The following is a 19,738-nucleotide window of genomic DNA, read 5'->3' as shown; positions in this document are numbered from 1 at the left end:
TGTGTTCTGGTCATTATCATCTGTTTTTATAGAAATCTCCACAAAGGGAATCAAAGCTGTGAACAAACAAACGAATAGTTAAATGTTATCACTGTATTATTGTGTTATGAAACATTTATATTATGCTCATAAATTCTGGGGATGGAGGCTGGGAAAGTGGTAATAGGTTGTACATTCATTATGGACATCTTCAGTTGGCAGTAATGGCTTTTGGGCTAAGGGTCTCATGCACATAGCTACTTAATTTAGACTTAAGTGTACAAATTTGTGAGCTTCGGAAAAAAACAAAAAAACAAATAATGTTTTGTGAGGTCACAGCTTATCCTGGAGTCTAATGGACATCTGTACCAAATTAGAAGAAAGTCCCTAAAGGTGTTAGAGGTTCCACACTCATGAGACACGACAACCTTGACTTTTAACAACCACCGATAACATCAGCTCATCCCAGAGAAGTTCTGCCAAGGTGTTCCTGAGATATGACCTGAAAACATCGAATGTTCAACACCGGCTGGTGCAGAGAAGAAAAATAATGCCAGCTTTATCTCTTACGACCTATGACCTATGACCTTAAACCAATTCAAAACTTTGGAAATTAAAAGCAAACTAAGCAATTACAATTTTTCTTTAAAAATGCAAAGGAACAGAGTGTGGGCATCAGAGGCATTGCTTATAATCATCCGAAATAAGAGTGACCCTTCGATCGAGTTTCTTTCAAGTGACCTAGAGAAACAAGGGAGAAGGAATTATTGATATAATACACAGGTCTGGAAAAAGATGACAATATAGCGTGACTGACTGTATCCTGTGAACAGCAGGACCTTTGCTGTTGTGGCAACATTCTATACAAGTCAAACAAGTTGATCTCAGTCGATCGTCTCCAAGTGTAACTACTTCTGCTGCTCGTCATTTCCCCTGAACCAGCGAAACAGGTCATTGCAACTTCCCAAAATCCACATCAGTGGGGTTTCTGTATAAAAACATCAGTGAACCGAAACAAATAATCCAAAGTCATAATACTGTCATCAGATGACAGACACAGCCCATTTCATCAACAACTCAAGTTAGACAGGTGGTATAACCTGATGCACCAAGCGGTTTCTAACACAGAACCATGTGAGGCTTTTGTTGGAAACTATTCAAGATATCACTGGCAAAGCAACACGCTGTGGTCTGACAAGATCATCATGAGCATATCAGCTGACAATTCTTGCTGTTGTGTTGGAAGCGTGAATATGATAACAGTTCAGTCCATGGTGCCCCCCCCACAGGATGCTGAGCAGCCTGAACTGCTGCAGTTTCGCCACCAGCAAATTAAACGTAACAGTCTGAAAGATGCAGAAATTCAGCTACATCGCTAAACAACAAAAATCCATCACTCGTCTACAATTTTCAGTCTGATGGAAGGCCCATCCCTCTGCTCCTTTTCTATGCAAATGGTGGCCATTGATTTCCCGGGTGTGGTCAAGCTGAGGAGCCACCAGGTGATGAACGAGAAGTGAAATTTGTTACAGAACAAATATGGCCTCTTGTGAGTGCCATTCATTTGAATCCTAATTTGATTTCCAATGTAAAGCACACACTAAATCCCTTTTTGGCTTTCCTAACCAAATGGCCTCCTGATGCATGTGTGTGTGTGTGTGCGCGACAGTGCATGTTTGTATGTATTTGTGCTTATGATTTGTCTTTCATTTTCATAAACCTTTCCTTTTTTAACAGCCTTCATCCATCTGGTGAGCACACTGGCACTGACAGAACCACAAAGACACATTTGATTAAACAAACTGCTCAATATTATCCATCAGAAAGAAATTCTGGCTTCTTAGCGGTCAAAATGTATACATTAAGTACATATAATGGATAAAGTAACATAACCTAAAGAATAAGATATAACATTACTGTTTGTGCTGTTCACAGCACTACTGTGAGGAAATCCTGGAGAAATATGAGTGCCCAGGGATTTTCTTTAACATGTAAACAACCGGCATGCCTCACCTGCAAATATTTGCACTTTCCCAGTGTCTGCTGTAACCTTGACATTGTCACATTCAGAGAGACAGTCAGGGAGAACAACCAGGATCCACTGGACAGAATTATAGAAATCAACTCTATATTTACTTTGGTTCATAATTCACATCTTGAAGCAAAACTACAAAAAGGGGAGAAGGGAAGACCTTCTTAACGGACTGGACTATAATATTTTAAAATTGGACCAAAGTTTATAAAAAGCAACTGTGGAATAAGGTCTGGATCTAAATTTGGAGTTTGTATCTGTTGAAGATTTCCCCTCGGTTACATGTCAGAAGGATGGATGGAAGACTCATGCCTGTACAATAGATGGCATGCTACAGCTAACTGAGGGGAAATGCAACCATTGAGAAAACAGCTAATCTGGTGTTCACATTTAAACGCCACCTCCTTTGTCCTACACTTCTCACGTTCAGCAATTAACGTGTTATTTCTTGTCTGCTTAATCCAGGCAATAATGAGTACTCACAGCTCTGGGCATGAAAGCAAATTGTGAGATTGCTGGAATGTGGAACTATTCATTTTACCTGATTGCTGCCTCACACACACACACACCGTGTCTGTTTCTCTACTGAAAAACACACAAAATCTGGTGGCCACGCTTATCTGCACTTCCTCACATCTCCGTGAATGTATATATTTCTGGCATGGGTGGTCCGGACTGGGCTCCTCCCCCACTTCCCACCAATCCTACACTGTTAGTTCAAGGCACAGCACGTTGACCGACTGTACGAAGGCCAAAGCACCCTGCTGTAATGCACGGACCCTCTTTAATAATGCCATGGCCATACTTCAGGTCTTGACCCAGTCTCTGGATACCACACTGGTAAAGAATGCGCGAGAATAGAGTCTTTTTGTTTGCCTCCAGACGGAAACACTTAACACATGCTCATGCTGCTGCACCCACATGTAACAGAAAAGAGGGCCTGTGAGGCAATGTACAACAAAATGTTGGTTAGCATAGTTCACACTGTCACACACTTATGAGCACAGCAAGAAAATGCAATATTACATTTTCCAGATTAAATTCTAACCTAATTTAAATGTTGATTTTTTTTTATAGAAATAAAATATTTTTTCTTACCTACAAATGTTTAAAATGTATCTTGCCAACACTAGAAATTGCTATATATCTGGGTACTCTGTCCAGGCTTTAGAGTGACTACAAGAAGGGATCATACAGGCGAACATTTCCATGTCTTTCTTCAGTTCAGGTTTCCATCCCTTCATCGCCTCAGAGAGAACGATGCCTGGTGTTAGTTCAGTCCTGCCTTCAACTGACGGGGGATGTTTATTTTTAATAATAATTCTACAACAGTGGGGCAGAGCACTATTTGTATAAATTATAACTAAGTGGTTTGGCCTGGAGGAAATCCTCAGTGTGCTACTGGGGAGTGATTACAGCCTCAGCACGAATATACTGTTGCAGATAATTGTTTAACACTACAGTGAATCTTCCATCTGTGGGAACTCTCCGTCACTTACCATGCTTCATTGGAATGAACACAGTAAAATTGCTGTCATAGTTGACGTTAACACTGTGTAATTGAAGAGTCATTGTGTTTGTGAAAATTCCAAAGGACACAACTTGAACGCAGGCAGACAAACAGGCATCGCATTTTAACTGCAAGTGCGTGGGATGACAAGGTGGGACGGCTGCGACTGTTGAACTACGGCCAACAGAGGAGTTCCAACTGTCCTGAGTCGGCCTCTCGCCGCGTGCTTGCTCACACCTCACAGCAGATCAACTTTATATCCGCTGTAAAGCTGTCGACTCGCCGTAAACAGAGCAAGTGGCAACCACTTTCTCCTACGCCTGCACTGTCTCACAGAGCTGTCAGAAGGCAGGCGGAGGAGGAGGGACCGTGGCAGGATCACTGTCTTTATTTAGTTTGGTTTTCAATATGTAGGATCTAAGCCAATAACAACTGTACTATTACTGCGACCTGTTAATGGATATTTGTTTAGGCTGTTGACAGACAAACCGGCTGTCTTGTAGCAACCAACACCTCAGTAATCTGGCCCCGGGATCACCACCTCCCAGTAAAAACCTCCGGGAGCATTTGACTAAAGCAACACAATTGGTTTTTCCCTCCAAACGTCATTAACGCAACAGCCATCCCTCAAACGATTGTGAAAAGAAAATAAACAGAAATAACCTTCCAGTGTAAGACACAAAGTGAGCAAATAACTGTTGTCTTAAATCATCAGTTCTTAATCTGACCCCACTTTGGCGCCCTCATTATAACAATTAATTATTCTATTTTAAATTTAAAAAAGGTTTTATTGAGGGAGAATGGATGGCTTTTGTGTTTATGGATGCACTTGCCACAAACTTACTCATCTAGTTTGTTTGTCCTGTAGTTGGTAAAAACAGATGTAGATAACTTACCCCTCCTTGCGGAAGATCGTTCGGAAACAATCACCCAGGCTCTTGTAGCTGGTGGGGTCACTGGTTCCCCTCTGGATCTGAAATCTGCAAAGACAGTTGAGAGAAGTTCCCATTAAAGCTTCCATCACTATAATTATGACATTCATCAGTCATTATTACAGCTAACTCAAATCATAACATTTTGGTTGTCGATGTCCTAATTGTCTGTATAACTTGAATGACGATTCCTGTGTGTAAAATTCTCGTAAAAGAAAAGTGATCTTGATCATAAATGAGCTCATTTTGTTCCCTAATTTCCCTCCACTTCTCTTTCATCTGCCCTTTTCCTGCTCTGCTAAAACAAGGGGCTCCTTCCACCAGCCGCAGCACCCAGCACCCCCCACTCCATCCCCCCTGCCCAGAGCATAGGAGAACTCAAACATTTATTTAACCCAACTGATCCAATTAGCCACCCAACTCTCCAGGACCGGGTCTTTTGCAGCGAGCGTTTCAGCTGCTAACATGCTAGTAAGCCAATTGTAACTGCTCTTCAGTTACGTGTAAATTTTTAATATGATGGAGCCAGTCGAAGGGCTTTTTGTTGTATAGCAAACATGCTGGTACGTCCCTAATAAAGACTGGTGAGCTGTGTGTAAATCTTTTACATGAGGGACTAGTTGGGGATGAAAGACTGAATATAAATGGTGCCTAGAGATAAGAGTTTTACACATTGGTACAGTAAAGGGACGAAAAGAGATTTAATTACATGGATCCAGAACAGGGGGAAAAAAAAAAAAAATGCAGTGATTATAGACCTGCCAATTGAGTGACTAATGAAACAACAACAAAAAAGCACTGATGAACCCTTTAGTGCCCAGTGTGCCAGCAGCAGCACATTCGCACTTCAAATTACCGTAAATTTGTGAATGTTTGCTCTTTGAGAAATTGAAGCAGTTTCTGAAAGCTGAGAAGTTGCTCTTAACAGCCAATACAGGGGTCATTACAGCAATTCCACTTGTGCTGCTGCCGGAAGTCGGCGAATCCGCTCCTTCGTTGTTAACTGTTAATACATTCTTTCAACATACTGTAAGCTGCTGGATATTGAAGGCTCTAAGAGTTCTGGAAAAATGGGCAAAAGCACTTACTGACAAGACACTTTCAGGCAGATAAGATAAGCAAAAAGTCCAGGCGGACAGTAGGAATCTTCAGTGTTAAAGGGGTAAATAAGACAGCTTAAAACATTTTTACAAAGAGAGAATATCAGGGATCAGGCCAAAAACAGAGACTGAGGTGAGGAGAGTGGGAGGTTACGGGACAAGAGAAAGATTCCCTCCTCATATGGCTTCAACTGCCAGGTCACAAGGTCAGCAGTAAGTCGTCCACACGGGTGCCTGATGGGGCCATAAAGAGCCCCCAGGCTCCAGCGGAGGGGGGATTTAGTGGGGTGAGCGGCCTTTCATATCACTAACAGATTAACATCTTAGAGGGGTGTCCCTCAAATCCTATTTGGTGGATTCCCAAATAGCTTGTAACTTGTTCCTGAAAACCAGTTAAAACAGCATAATAAATAGATGTCTGACACCATATTAAAGGGAAGAAGAAAAGAAGGACTCCAGGTATGAGGGAGTCGTGGAATAAAGGGTACGGCTGCGGGAGGGGGCAAAGGCCCGGAAGATTTAAGACTACTGGGACTTGTAAACAAATTCAAATCTGGCTTAATTAAAGACATATGATGCCGAGGTCAAGGATGGTAGGGACCCTGTCCCAAGTCTCCTGTCTCCTTTGCTCTGCCTGCCACAACCCAAACCGGCCTTGAGAGAGTAGGGTTGCCAGGGCTGTGGTCCGGATCCAGCCCCCTGACTCCACTTGTGACCCCAGGGTCACCTCATTTCCTCATGGCCCTCTCCTACCCTGCCATAAAAGCCAGGGACCAAACAGCAAGGCCCAGGGAGTGGGAGATAATGGGGAGGACCAGAAGAACTCGTGGCAGCAGGGGAACCGTCAGGCCCCTGGCTAGAAAGCTGTTCCTTTTCACAGCCACAAACGCTGGAAAATAAGACTGTAGCGCTGGTTAAATGTCCTGTTTTAGTGGATTTAAAGAGACAAAATACTTTAGTTTCTCTTCATAAGGCCTCAGTGAATAAGGTGATATACTGGTTGACTAAAGAAGAGCAAAAGATAGCCTTCATTCTGGCAGATTCACTTGGCCTTGGAATCAGCCATGCAGATCGTAAACTCTGCAGTCAGAAGACCCAAGGAAAACCCTGGGGCTCCTTTAAAACATACCACTTGGAGCATTTCTTTCAATCATCAGCCAAAACTATTGGAGACAGAGTACACTCAGAGGTGATGAGATCTATGAGTTCATCAAGGACCCCCCCCTTCCCCCTTCCCCCTCTTCCCCCTTTCCCCCCCATTCCCCTTTTCTCTTCTTACCCACGTCCTTCTCTCACAGTGTCTGAGCTTTACAGGTCCCTGGCTGCCCAGGTGAGGGTGAAGGTGAGGGCAGGTTGGTGCTTCTGTGAGCAAGACAAGCACTCTGGGGTAAATAATCCCAAAGAACTCGTCCACCTGACCTCCACAGCCTATAAAAGTACAAATTCTAGGCGTCCACAGAGAAGTCAAAAAGGTAAATGAGGGAGGAGTAGCTGGTTTGAGCCCCATTTTTTGTATTTTTATGGACAGGAGTGCAGTTTCTGGGGGCCTTGCAAGGCCGTGGCCGCTCCCAGACCCCGGTGGTAATGGGCTCGAACTGGGGACCAACAAGACGGGCTGTCACCCCAGAGAGACGAGATGCTGAGGTGAAGCTCATTAATGATGGTGTTAAAAAAATGCCTATGGGTAGGGGTAGTGTGGGTTATTAGGTTGATCAAAAGGCAGAGGCTTGATGGGCTTACTTTTAAAAGGGGTAGGCCAAGCTTTTTAGGAGATCTCTTAAAAATATGCCCTATTAAATAAGGGGTATTCCCTTGGTGGCTCTTAAAAACGTGGCAATTTTGATGACTTGCTTAGTTAGAAATTTAAGGTCTAATAGGGGCTTATACGAAATCATATTTATAGCTATTCAGACAGGCCGGCATATAAATTAACACTATTTGGACAAGTAATTCACATCAGATTTATCTTTAGCTAGACACTGCTGGTTTAATATGTTCAAACACCTTCATTTCTACGTTTCAGTCTAAAATTAAAGCACCGAACAAATAAATGATAAAAATAAAAACGTTATAATGGAATTTGAAATCTTATTTTTTATTTTTTTTTGCCTGACTCAAACACACTCATGGTTTTCTTTCTTAATTGGATTTTCCACAAATGTGTTGCACTTGCAGGTTTCTTTGCTGTCACCTTCGGTCCTGATCATCCCAGCAGTCTTAGATTGGACACAGTGAGGCCAACCTCTCTTTTTTTTTTTTTGTCTTCCAATGTTCTGGGTCAATTTCTGTTGGTTTTTGTTTTTTTTTTTTTTAAAGCACAGTCTATTCCAACACTTTCTCATTACAGACTGGTTTGAAAGTCATCAACAACAAAAACTTGGACATGTGTAGTAATTGCTTGCATCAATTTTAACAGCTACATTTATGTCAATCTATAGAGAAAACCTGTACGTTAAACGTGCCTGCTGAAATCAGCAAAAAGATGATTTTCATTTATTTTATTTTTCCTGCAAAAAATTTTTTGACTTTTACCAATTAAGGTGATTCACTTGCTGCTTCAACTGCAGAAATTTCATTAAAACCTGGAAAAATGTGGGTGTTCTACAACTTTAGATTGATAACTATATATTAAGTACTATTGAATATATTATATTTCAAATTGCATGATTTTCTCCAAGGATAAATGCTATGATTTATGGCTGTTGCTGTGTATTTGGCTTGGTTGCCACAGTAACAGCCTTGATCTGCTCATGCCTTCACTCCTGGAATACCAAGTACTTCAACAAAAATAGACACAAAATATGATTGAAGAAGGAGAAGAACTGAATCACTTGGGGGACAGATGAAAGCTGAGCAATTTCTCATGTAAGATTTGAAGTGAATAAGACAATCCAGAGGGCAAAATAAAGGGTAAATCTATTTTTTACAGCTAGACAGTTAATTTTAATGAGTAGGATCATAAAAATGGTAAGAGTCCATTGCATTGGTACATGAGGTTAAGAGCTCTTTTCTGACCTAAATGGTCCAACATGGTAAATGCGGTCAATTGTGACCTTAGGCACCCAATTGTGCTTTAGGGTTGTTGAGTGGAGCCAAAAATAAAAAGGTCCCCTTTGGCTGCTTGTTTTGACAGTTCACTGATGACAACTGCAGTTAATAACTCTAAACACGCAAAATGTACTGGATAAATTAAAAATATATATAAAACAAGGAGGATAACACCTAGTCTCCAATAATTTATTAGGGATACAATGAAAATTCTGACAGCACAGTCTCCAATGTGAGTTACTCTTACTGTAAGTCATTTAGAAGAAAAGTGCCTGCCAAACAACGTGTCTGACTTGCAGCAGGAAAAGGCCCATAAAGACAGAGCTTTGGAGGGTGGTATAGGAAAATAAAGTTGAGGAGAAGAAGATGCACAACACAAGGAGAGTGAAAGTGATAAACTTTTGGCTCCCGTGACACGACACGCTCGTAGAGATTGGTCTGGCCCAGGCCTGTGCGGGTTTGACTAGAACCAAAACCTTTCCGGACCTGGGATGGACCAGGTTGGGAAGCAAGTTTAGTGTGGATATGGAAAAAAGTTACTCTGGCCGTTAAAACAGCTACGACATCATTCTGTCATTCTGGATTCTTTTCTCACGCCGATAAAACTGACTCCTGATTCCCTATGGTGATGTTAGACCAGTTTGCCGGTCCAGATGTCTGCTCATATACTGTGACCTCTGTGACCCAAGATCAGACTGTGTTACCGTGGAAGAGCAGGAAAAGAGCTGCATAAAACAGCACAAGGACCAGGCCAGGACTGAGACTCAGATGTTTTGAGCATTACAAACTTCTGGGTGACTGATAGATCACTCCATAGGTTTGAGGAGACCAGAGCAAATTTGGAAAAGCACTAATGCTCAAGCAGAACTGATAGGTGGAAAAAATGAACAATCATACTGAAATTTCCAGTAAGTACTTGCGCAACAGAAAGGTTTTCTTGGGTGTTTAAACTCAGATCTTTTAACCTCTGCCAAATGTTGTTAACTAAAATTATAGTGCTAATGCTAGAGCACTAGTTCTAATCACAGCATAAAACATATATTTAATAAAAACTGTTTTGCAACAGTTCTCCAAATACTATTGCATACATTTTCTGAAAAGATCCAAGCGTACACGAGCCAAATAACATTGATTCATAATTTGAATATGAGAGAAAAATTTAAATCCACAAGAACAGAAGTCACAAGCCACAAAAGCATCCAGGCTTGGACTACCTGGTTATGTACTGGTCCAGGAGTGCACTGCTAACAGGGACTTTAATGGGAGGAAATGCTGCAGGATTTTGGAGACTCCCCTGACAGCAGGTAACTGCTTGCTGTAACACAGTGAGCTCCAGACAGAAGATAACTGCCCTGCATGCTCCCAGAAAGAAACCTGAGAGTCAGTATAACTACATTGAACCATCTTGTCTCAGGCCTGACAGACACACAGAGCTCTGATGTAGATGTCAACAAGTTGCTGAAAAAAAAAAAAGGTAGGTGTAACTTGATGAGTTTGTGTGAGATGAGTGATTTGGATTAATTTGATGTAAACCATATAAATAGTTTTGCAAAGACTGATCAGCAGGATATCAAGACCACTGTACAAGCATTAATGGCTTAAGAGGCATTTGAGTGAAAACTACCACAGCTATTATCTTTTCTCGCCAAGTTCTTTCCACATTTACTTTCTCCATTCATCAACAAATGCTGCTACTCTGTCCTCAACTGGTATTACTGAGTCACAACTAAGGATGAAGACTTGAGGCCAGCTCTGATTATATCCACTTCATCTGGATGCCACCCAAATCCAATCCTGTCCGTAGTCTTTAAGGGGAGCATACTTTCATGAGTGACATGAAGTATTATGGATCCTGTCAGCAGTGCAGACAATTGAAAGCAGCAAACACACTCAAACACAATGCCTAAGTAGTGGACATTGGATCAGGGGATTATAAAGAGGAAGTGTAAATCCTGCCACAGGGTTGTTGTACTGCTCTTTGCTATCCTTTGCCATTACATACATAACCCAGCATGCGCCTATTATAATCTGAAATATTATGGTCTGCAGTCACGACAACTGCATGCAGGTCCTTGTTGTTCATTGGCTCCTCTGTTCTGTTGTACTCCATAGCCAATCACTTTCTCTTACACTTTCCTTAATGGTTTGCTTTTTTTTTTTTTTGGTAAGGCGAGAAGAATGAAGAATCAGGCGGAAGAAAACAACACACATACTGTGCAACGGCCACATGTAGCTACTATGGAACAATTTAACAAAGAGGAATCACATGCAGCTTTTCCTGCATTCATCAACTCCAAGAGCAGCCTTCTTGAGAGCTTGTTATGGATTTGTTCACAGCGGTGAGCAAAGGAAACTCCAACAAGGATAAGACTCCTGAGAGTACAGTATGTACAAATGAATTGTGGGCACACAACACACACAGTTTGGTGCAGGGACCATGCTGAGCCTTTAAGTGTCTGTACAACACTTTAGGTTCAGATGATCAAAACTGCGTCAACAAAGCACTCATTGAAAAACTAAGCTCACATGCTTAATGACTTTTTAATGAGCACCGAGTTGCAACACAGAGAACTGCCATGCAACCCTGGCATCCACTGCTGCTCTGTCCTCCGCTGCTCTAGTAACAATGGCAAGGAGATGACTTTCGTTTGAAAGTGTTGTTGATGTAATGAAAAGTTTAAACAATTTATTGCAAAAGGGGGGGGGGGGGGGGGGGGGGGGGGGGGCTGCTGGGAAGAGGTCAGAGAAGAGATGATGGAGGTGGAATAAAGGATGTTCAAACGTGCATGTGAGAATTTTGAGAGTCAGAAATAAAAAGATGGGGCAGCAGGGGGGCAGCACTGTGGTTGCAGCACAGTCAGGGTCTAGTGAAATGAAAGCGCACAATGCCTCAACTCTGTAATTAGTGTAGTGGAATGTGAACCCCTTCACTGATAATGATTACAGGTGCTCCACTACAACACACACACGTACACACACTGATATGCACATCTGCTCTTTATGTGTACCTCTATCTATAGCCCAAATCTCTAATTTTGCAATTCATTTGTGAATGCTAGTTACATTTCCAACATCTGTGAGTAACTGCAACATCTGTTACAACGTAAAAAATAATGGACATGTTTATTTCTCGGCATTTTGGATTTATTTGATAGTTGTCAGTTCAAGGTGTAAGGAACTGATGTTGCGGGAAATGCTATGCATGGACGTGGGACGTCCTGGTGGACCGCTGGGACCACCAGGACGTCATACTTTTAGTTCCTAAAATTTCACTTTAAGCCATAAATTAGAATGAATAATCTATTATGTCATATAAACATGAGTGGGATCACATTTTCTATCATTTCACAAACATAAGCAGAAAAGAGTTTTTCAAATGTGTGTATTTGAATTAGACAAAGGAAATGGTCAGTTCGGATAGATGCCTGAAATGTTGTGCAATTGCTTTTTTTAAATCGTCATTTCGTTCTGGAGTCTCTGTTTTCCCTTGGTGGATTCTGCATCCAACACAGTATAGGGTTATAGGATTAGCTTTGCAGTTACAGCAGATGAGGTTAAAAATATGGTTTTGTGTCTAAAACATCTGGAATTGGCTAAAGCTAGGACAAGACCATTGTTCCAGTAAAAATAAAAACAAATGTTAGTTGCAAATATGTGACAGATTAACAACTGTCCCCAGAGAATCCTGGATGTACCGGTCAATCCACCAGCCCAGATTTCACACACTTTATTTCTGTGTTACACAAGTAAGCTTTCTATGTTGTCACTGAACAGAAATCATGAGGTGGAGAGTAATTTAATATTAATATTGAATTATGTAAGAGATGCTTTTCTGGCAGGAAGGCTGAGCGGTCCACCTATTCACCTGCCCATCATCAACTCAATCAGATCATTTAAAGCTCAGAAGACTTTAATGAAGGACAGAAGTTGAATGATCATAGTCACATCTGCCAAATATGCCGCTCAACACTGCTCCTGAGAAGACGCAATGGCTAACTTTTGTCAGGGACTCATAAGTCATTCATGCACGTACACTGATGGGATGCAACGACTGGGCTTTGATTATCTTCTTTGGATTTGGTGTGTGTCAGCGTTTACACTGTGAATAAAGTCTTTCCCTGCAGCCTCACAATGCCTGGGGGATTAAGAACCGGCTTGACAACTGGTGACCTGCCTGGTCCTTTACAAGGAAAGATCAGCTATCAGGCTGCTGCTGCTTTGTGCCCTGCTGTTTGAGGGTTGTATCAGGGATTCCTTCATAAGTGCAGTGGGGTTCACCGAGCAGTGGGGGGGCAAACGGAGGTGGAGGCGGGAGAGAGGAGGAGCGAAGTCTTTGAGAAGGCACAGTCGCACGTTCCACTGAAAAGACTGGACGTCATCTGTCAAAGCTCCCATCAAAGATCACTTTCAAGCCCCCCAAGTGGGACACACTTTCATGCATGCTGTGACCAAATGGAGTTGGTGTTGCCATGGACACAGCCACAAGCAAGGGCCAGTCCCAGATTTTTCTAATCAGGCTTGAAACAGGCTAGTGGGAGGCTTAGTGGTTTGCAATGTCTCTGACAGCCATGTCATACAACACAATTTACAGAATTGCATAATTCAATACAATCGCCTTGAAACACATGTACAACCGGGATTTATAACAAAACATTATATAATCGCTCAACAAACTACAAATTCAGAAGTCATGATGGAAGTTTGGACAATGCATTCCACATTATTTTGGTGACGTTGTTATATAATAAGGTTTATATTAATATGAAAGGTTGTGGCTGATTCAACAACAAGCCAACAAAGATGGTTTATGAAAAACTAAAACCACATAAGACAGAATTTAAAACCATAAAGATGCTCAGTGGGAGGAGTTGAAAAGCTGGATGGTTATCTGACAGAGCGGGGGGGGTGGGGAATAAATAAATAAATAAATAAAAGAGAGAGAGACGCGCAGGGTAAAAAGAAGCGAATCAGAACGGGAGAGAATGAACGTGCTGAAATAGTGGGTTGTAGAGGGAGAACAGAGGCGGAGGAGGGGGTGAGGGAGTGGCTGACTCAAGAGCTACTGCACAAAAAACATCTCTAGAGCTCCGCAAACGCATCCGATCGTGTGCGCGTAATGGAAACAGCAGGAAGTTCACAATGACAAGGGAGGCTGCTCAGGCAAACGCAGACATGAGGAAGGTGTGGTTTCACTCTCTGGGCGGAAGGTGAAGGGGGTGACGGGAAGTTTCTTTCAGATGAGCATGGGTATGTTTGCGCATGTATGTGTACAAGGGTGGAGCGCCGTGTAACAGGATCTCAACATGAAGGGAAATGCGGGCTCAGTGCAACTCTCTAATGAGAGGGAGAACCTGATCAGATTCAGATGGGGTGCCCCGAGCGCACAGCCCCCTGCAGAAAGTGCCGCCCGACACCCTTTGTTACCTCCAAGTGAGCTGAGACCAGCCCATGAACCATGTAACTAGGTGGTTTCCAGGTTAATGAAAAGCTGTAACTCCGGTCCCACTGTCTCTCTCTGCTAAACTGAAGACCCCCCCCCCTTCCCCACACCGCACCCTCCATCTTCACCCCAGCATTCCTGCCCCTGCCCGTGGAGGTGGGGGGATGAGGGGGTGGGGGTCAGGGTCAGGGGCAATTAACTGTTTACTTTGTGTGAAGTATGCTACATTTACATTTTGGGCTGATCATTATCCAGAGTGACTCACAATGAGCTTAATGTTTCAATTTCTGGGCTCACTTTAATCTTTGGACTGGAGGTATGAAAAGAACCCAAGATGAAGAAACACAACTTCTACAGTTGCAGATGTGGAAAATGGAATAAATGGTTGACCTAAACTGCAAATAGCTCATAAAAAGCAATAAATGTCCTTGCTCTTCTCCAACATACCACTTTTTATTCCTTCGCTATTTAGGCTATTTTGCTTTAATCCCCCTGATTTTTAATGCTGGTCCACACCCTGCTGAGTCTGCATTCTCTAAGAAACTTCACTTTAAATAGGACAACAATATCTCCATATTCCAGTGCTTGTATGATTGTTGATAAGTAGTTGGACAAAGAAAAAGAAAAAAAACAAAAACAAACTATAAATATTTCAAATAGTTAAATTCAAACTACAACCAATGTTAATAATTACACTGTGCACTGTATTATATTATTTCATTAAAGAATGTGTCAAAGGCACTAACTCAGTAACACGCAGCCACTCAAGTACTGATAGCAAAATAAACTTATATGCATCCAGCTCTCACAGCGATGAAAGAGATTGTAAGTCAGAGTGATGGAAGGTGGCCTCTGCAGGAGTCCCTCAGATGTAAGATAGATGTACTTGTTAGCAAAGGTGAGTAACTGGGGTCATGGCTTGACTGGTCACTGAGCCCACAACGGGGAGTAGAAGCGAAACAACAAAAGCAAAAAAGACACATTGTGATTCATCTGACATGCTCTTGCTCTCGCTCTCAGGTCCCATATGTATACCAACATTCGGTGTGGTCAAGTTAAATATTTTCACAATTATGAAAGCAAATTTGACCATCATTGTTTAACTAATGTTCTGAGGTAATAGTTTTGTCATAGCAGGCCTGCTTTCCTAATCTGGTTTAAAAATATCTCATATTTTATCCTATCAATCACGCTGAAAATTATGCGTCACCATTGTTCACATCTCTGGAGCACAGCGATTCATTTATCTGCCAAAGCCATCATTTCAGAAGATGAATCTGTATTTGTTTAAAGTAAAAAGCTGCCAAGCTGACATTTTTTCTGATTCATAACACTATTTGTTTCTGGGTGGAGTGTTGTTACACCAACGGCTACAATATGTAATTCACCTCCACCTCTTTTTCTGCCAAGAGAAAGAGAAAGGAAAACCTCCATTTGAAAAATAGGTAAACATCAACTACTGGGCAGGTACACATTTTGTCAAGTTTATGTACCCCCCCCCCAAAAAAAAAAGAAAAGAAAAGAAAGAAGAAAGAGAAGAAAAAAGGCAGAAAGAAAGAAAAAAAAATCCCTTTGATTCTGACTTGGTGGAAAAAAGTAAATTTACTCCAGTTGCTGTTCAATTTAGACCAGTGGACATTAAAGCAGGAGCCGGTGCCTAATAGGAGCCATGCCAGAGAAAAAGCGGGAGAGAGAGGAAAAGAGGGAGAGAGACCCAGTGGAGGTGTGTCTGTGTCTGACTCTCGGCTCCAAGGTTTCTGCTAATAGATTTCAGCTCCCTCAGTTTCCCAATTAGCTGGTATGTATGCTCGGTTTATGAATTCATGTGTGGATATTAAGTGTGCGAACAAGTGTGTGAACATGCTCGTGCAGTATACCTTCATATCTATGGATGCACCGCATGTTCTTGTGTGTGCCCATCATTCAGAGAACACACAAACCTCCTGTTGTGGACATTGCCTTCATGCAATTAAAAGAAAGACTTCTGTTGCTTGCTTTTTGTAAAAACAAAACAAAACATAACAAAACAAAACAAAACACAAGACCAAAAGGAACCAATTTGCACTGAGCTCTTCTCAGCAACAGAACATTTATCAGCATAAACACATGGCAATGCAAACAGAAAACACAGATAAACCTGTCCAGTTTTAGAGCAGCTTTTACCACTTTTTAAGGAAAAGCATGACAAAGAAAATAGCGAGTGCACTTTTAACCCTGACCCTATGTTAGGACGGACAGGCCCAGCTCGAGACTTACCTGTAATAAACCCCCATAGCTTCCACACGTGACCATAAATCACACCGTATGCCTTCAAAGTATCAAATATCGACTAATACAACACTGCTCACAATTGGCTTTCATCCCTGCATTTCCTTCTCTGTGTTCTGGTGGTGGTGCCTTCAAAGTGCAAGCATCTCACTTTTTTAAAAGGCACACCGGGCAATTTATTTACCAAGAAACTGCTGCCGTAAATGACAGAAAAAGCAGTACAATTTACTGACAAGTAGTGAATGGGGCAGGGGGGCTCAGAACGAAGCCAGAGGTCTTGGCTGGGCCTGTGAAAGACTATAAAGCTTTAGTAGTAGCCCACGACCTGTTTATGGCTGGCTGAGACACTGTGGTGTAAGGCTCTTGATCACTCCACAGCTCTAGTCTGCTGCCGCTCTTGCATAACATACAAACCGGAGACTCTAACGGAAAACAAGCCATTAAATACAGCCAGTGCATTTAGTGACATCGGATATATTCTGCAAGTCCCGGTTTTCCTTCAGGAACCGCAGGCCAAACCATAAGGAGGGGGGAAGAAAAAAAAAAATAAATAAATGTTGATGCTTTCTTCTTAAATTAAGTAATAAGGCAGAAAAGAAAAATCTGAATGATTTGAAAACATAAAACATCAAACATTACCATTGTGTGGAGAATGAATGGGTAAATGATGCATTTGATTTTCCACAAAATGTCTGAGGGTCTTGGCTTTGGTGCCCATTCCTGTACAGAATGAGAGCAGAGCTGGCCGGGCTCGCTGAGCTGGGAAAAACGACGTGGTATGAACAGAACCTCTCTGCACAGGCCCAAGAACCCAACCAAAAGGATTCATAGCAGATGTGAGTGGAAATAGCTCTTTTCTAAGTAGTGGTGGTGTGACAGGTCACATTAGTCGCAAGGAGACGAGCAAATCTACAAGATGTCTGATTGAATGTTGGAGCTTACCTCGTCTTCACCACATCGAGGGGATGCATCAGGCAGATCTCTACCAGACCTACGAAGCAAAAACAGACAGGACTTATTACTTCAAGAAGCACAGTTGTTATGGTTATTGAGTTCTTCGGTGTCAGTATCCATTTATACGATATTTGTGTGTTAAGCAATGACAGGACAGCCGATTAGCTGAGTTTTCTCCTGCAAGTTCACTGATGCTGGAAACCTGGCAGTCCTTTTAATCAGTAAGGAAAGGAGAAATAAGCTACCTAGATGTTGCTCCTGTCCTGTGAGTATGTGTGAAAATCAAGTAGATGAGTTGCTGTGGTCTGATCCCATCGTCACAAATGGGATGTTACATGAATATATATTTTAATCTTTCACCAAATGTTTATTTATTTTGTATTCATCTGCTTTATTGAATGCCTCCTGTAAAGCGTCTTTGAATACTGTTTAAAATTGCTTTATAAATAAAATGCTTTCTTAATATTATTAATAATATCAAGTAGTGTGCCCGAATTCTGAGAGAAAAAAGAAAGAAGTAAATAAAGCCTATGCTGCTGAGGATGATTTGTGATAAATCTTTGTGTTAAGCAAATGTCTGCTTTAAGTCACCTTCCGCAAAAACAGAATTTAGAATGAGTTTTGAGTGACTTCTCAAATAAGGATAAATAGCTTTTCTTGAGCTTTACACAAGGTGCAACAGTTCATGTTAAAGCAAACCACCCCCAAATGCCCTCCCATTGGGGGTGCCAAGATGGGAGGGAAAAACAGTAGATCTATGTTCGTTTGAGCTTTTGTTTTAAAGCCTCTGTGAAAATACTCTTTCTGGTACTACCAGCTGTTTTTGACACACAGCCAGTGCCAGACAGTGTTGCACAGAAACATTATCAGTTTGTCACGCTGCCAAACTTAAATGTTGGTTATCGATGCGGATGGGTGAATGGTGATGGACTGTCACATGCACACTAGCTATGTGTGTCTGTGTTGAAAAGCCATTTCTATGGCACACTGAGACCTTCTGACTCAATCAGCTATTTCATACTCACAATTCTCACTGCATCCCTTTACTGGTGCTCTGAGAGCTTCCCTTGCAGATTCCACAATGTGTACACAGCTGCTGTGCTATATGGGCTCTTTCTAATTTGCTCAATTAAACATATTGTCTATAAAAGAGTGTGTCTTCTGGGGGGTTTCCAGGGAAGCAATTATCAAGTGAAATACCATAAAAAAAATTACTTTGTCTACAGTTGCATCTTTATGTATGGAGAGCAGGGGAAGAATTTTTTATTTTTATTTATTCAAATACTGCACAAGTTCCCGGCAGGCAAGAGCGAAACAAAGCTCAAGCCGTCACGGCTCAGTCGGCTTGGCAATGGCTAATGATACTGCACATATCATACAAAGTAAAACAAGCCTGGTTTGAACACATCATTTTTGTGTTTTGCTAATCAGCATGCCAGCAGTCAAGATGGATCCCAGCAAATCTTTCAGCAGGTGAATCAGATTTCATGATGAAAGCAAACTCACTCGTCCGCTTGACCAAACAAAGATGGTGGGAAGTGACCGAACTTGCTCTGACAGGTGATCTGGTGGTAGAACAGGTTTCTAAAATACTGTCCAGGCAGCACACATAGTAACACAGTAAGATCACTTTATACACGGGCAGTTTTTCCCCCCTCAGTTTTAGTTTTTCATATAATCAGGATTTATTCTACAATTGCGTTTTGAATTCGTCTATTTCAGCTCAGCTGTCAGCCGCAGAATTCTGAATAAGTGCAGTGCTGCCACAACAAATTCACAAACAGTAACGTAGAGGTTGTGTGTCACTTCTCATTACTGCTATTAAGGCTAGCGGAGACTACCATTTCTTTATATGGGTAAAATATGTTTCTATGCTTTTTGCAGACTGGGAAAGGAGGAAAATGTGGTAAAGTGTGAAAAATAATATTAAATATGCATTTACTGTTCCACAAATAAGTGAGCAGTTTTGGATTATCGGAATGTTTCTATTGTCGTCATTAAGAAAATACAAAGTCCTACCAAAGGCCAAAAAGAGAGACCTTCTGTGGATAAGTTGCACCTTCAAGTGAGCAGTGTCTGTGCACATCTGGTTATTGCTTTAAAATGATTCACTGTAGATTTTGGGCCTCATCGTAAACCTCACATTACAGGAACTCTAAAGGATACAAGTTTCCAAATGCTTCATTAAGTCAAAAAGGTAACATTAGTTAACAGCTCTTTACCAATTAGCAGGTTTGCCCCACATTGCAGCTCAGATACAGTGATTAGCTCAGGATGTGTTCTTTCAGTTCTCAGACTGTCAGTAATGTCAAAGAGGGCCAATGTATTGAGTGAATGTCGTTTAGAAATACATGTTGTGTGGCACTCTCCAAGATGGCAGCTGCCGAAGGTGTAACGATGACAAGTACAAATGCAAAACCAAGTTGTGTTTATTTGACTGTCAGTCAAACGCCCTCGCAGACACGACACCTTAAG

The 19,738-nt window shown here is 41.7% G+C and overlaps 1 protein-coding gene across 1 annotated transcript in view; it reads right to left on the bottom strand.

Moving 5' to 3' along the window:
* slc25a21 (solute carrier family 25 member 21) overlaps positions 1–19,738 on the bottom strand; it is a 78,664-nt gene that overhangs the window by 10,518 nt on the left and 48,408 nt on the right. Inside the window, exons 3-4 of the mRNA XM_029493318.1 lie at positions 17,252–17,300; positions 4,418–4,501 (exon numbers count right to left, since the gene is read on the bottom strand). Coding sequence (XP_029349178.1) covers positions 4,418–4,501; positions 17,252–17,300 — 133 coding nt within the window. The remainder of the gene's footprint in view (positions 1–4,417; positions 4,502–17,251; positions 17,301–19,738) is intronic.

Source organism: Echeneis naucrates, chromosome 22 (genome assembly GCF_900963305.1).
Source record: "Echeneis naucrates chromosome 22, fEcheNa1.1, whole genome shotgun sequence".
NCBI lineage: Eukaryota > Metazoa > Chordata > Actinopteri > Carangiformes > Echeneidae > Echeneis > Echeneis naucrates.
This window is presented reverse-complemented; position numbering and strand designations above follow the sequence as displayed.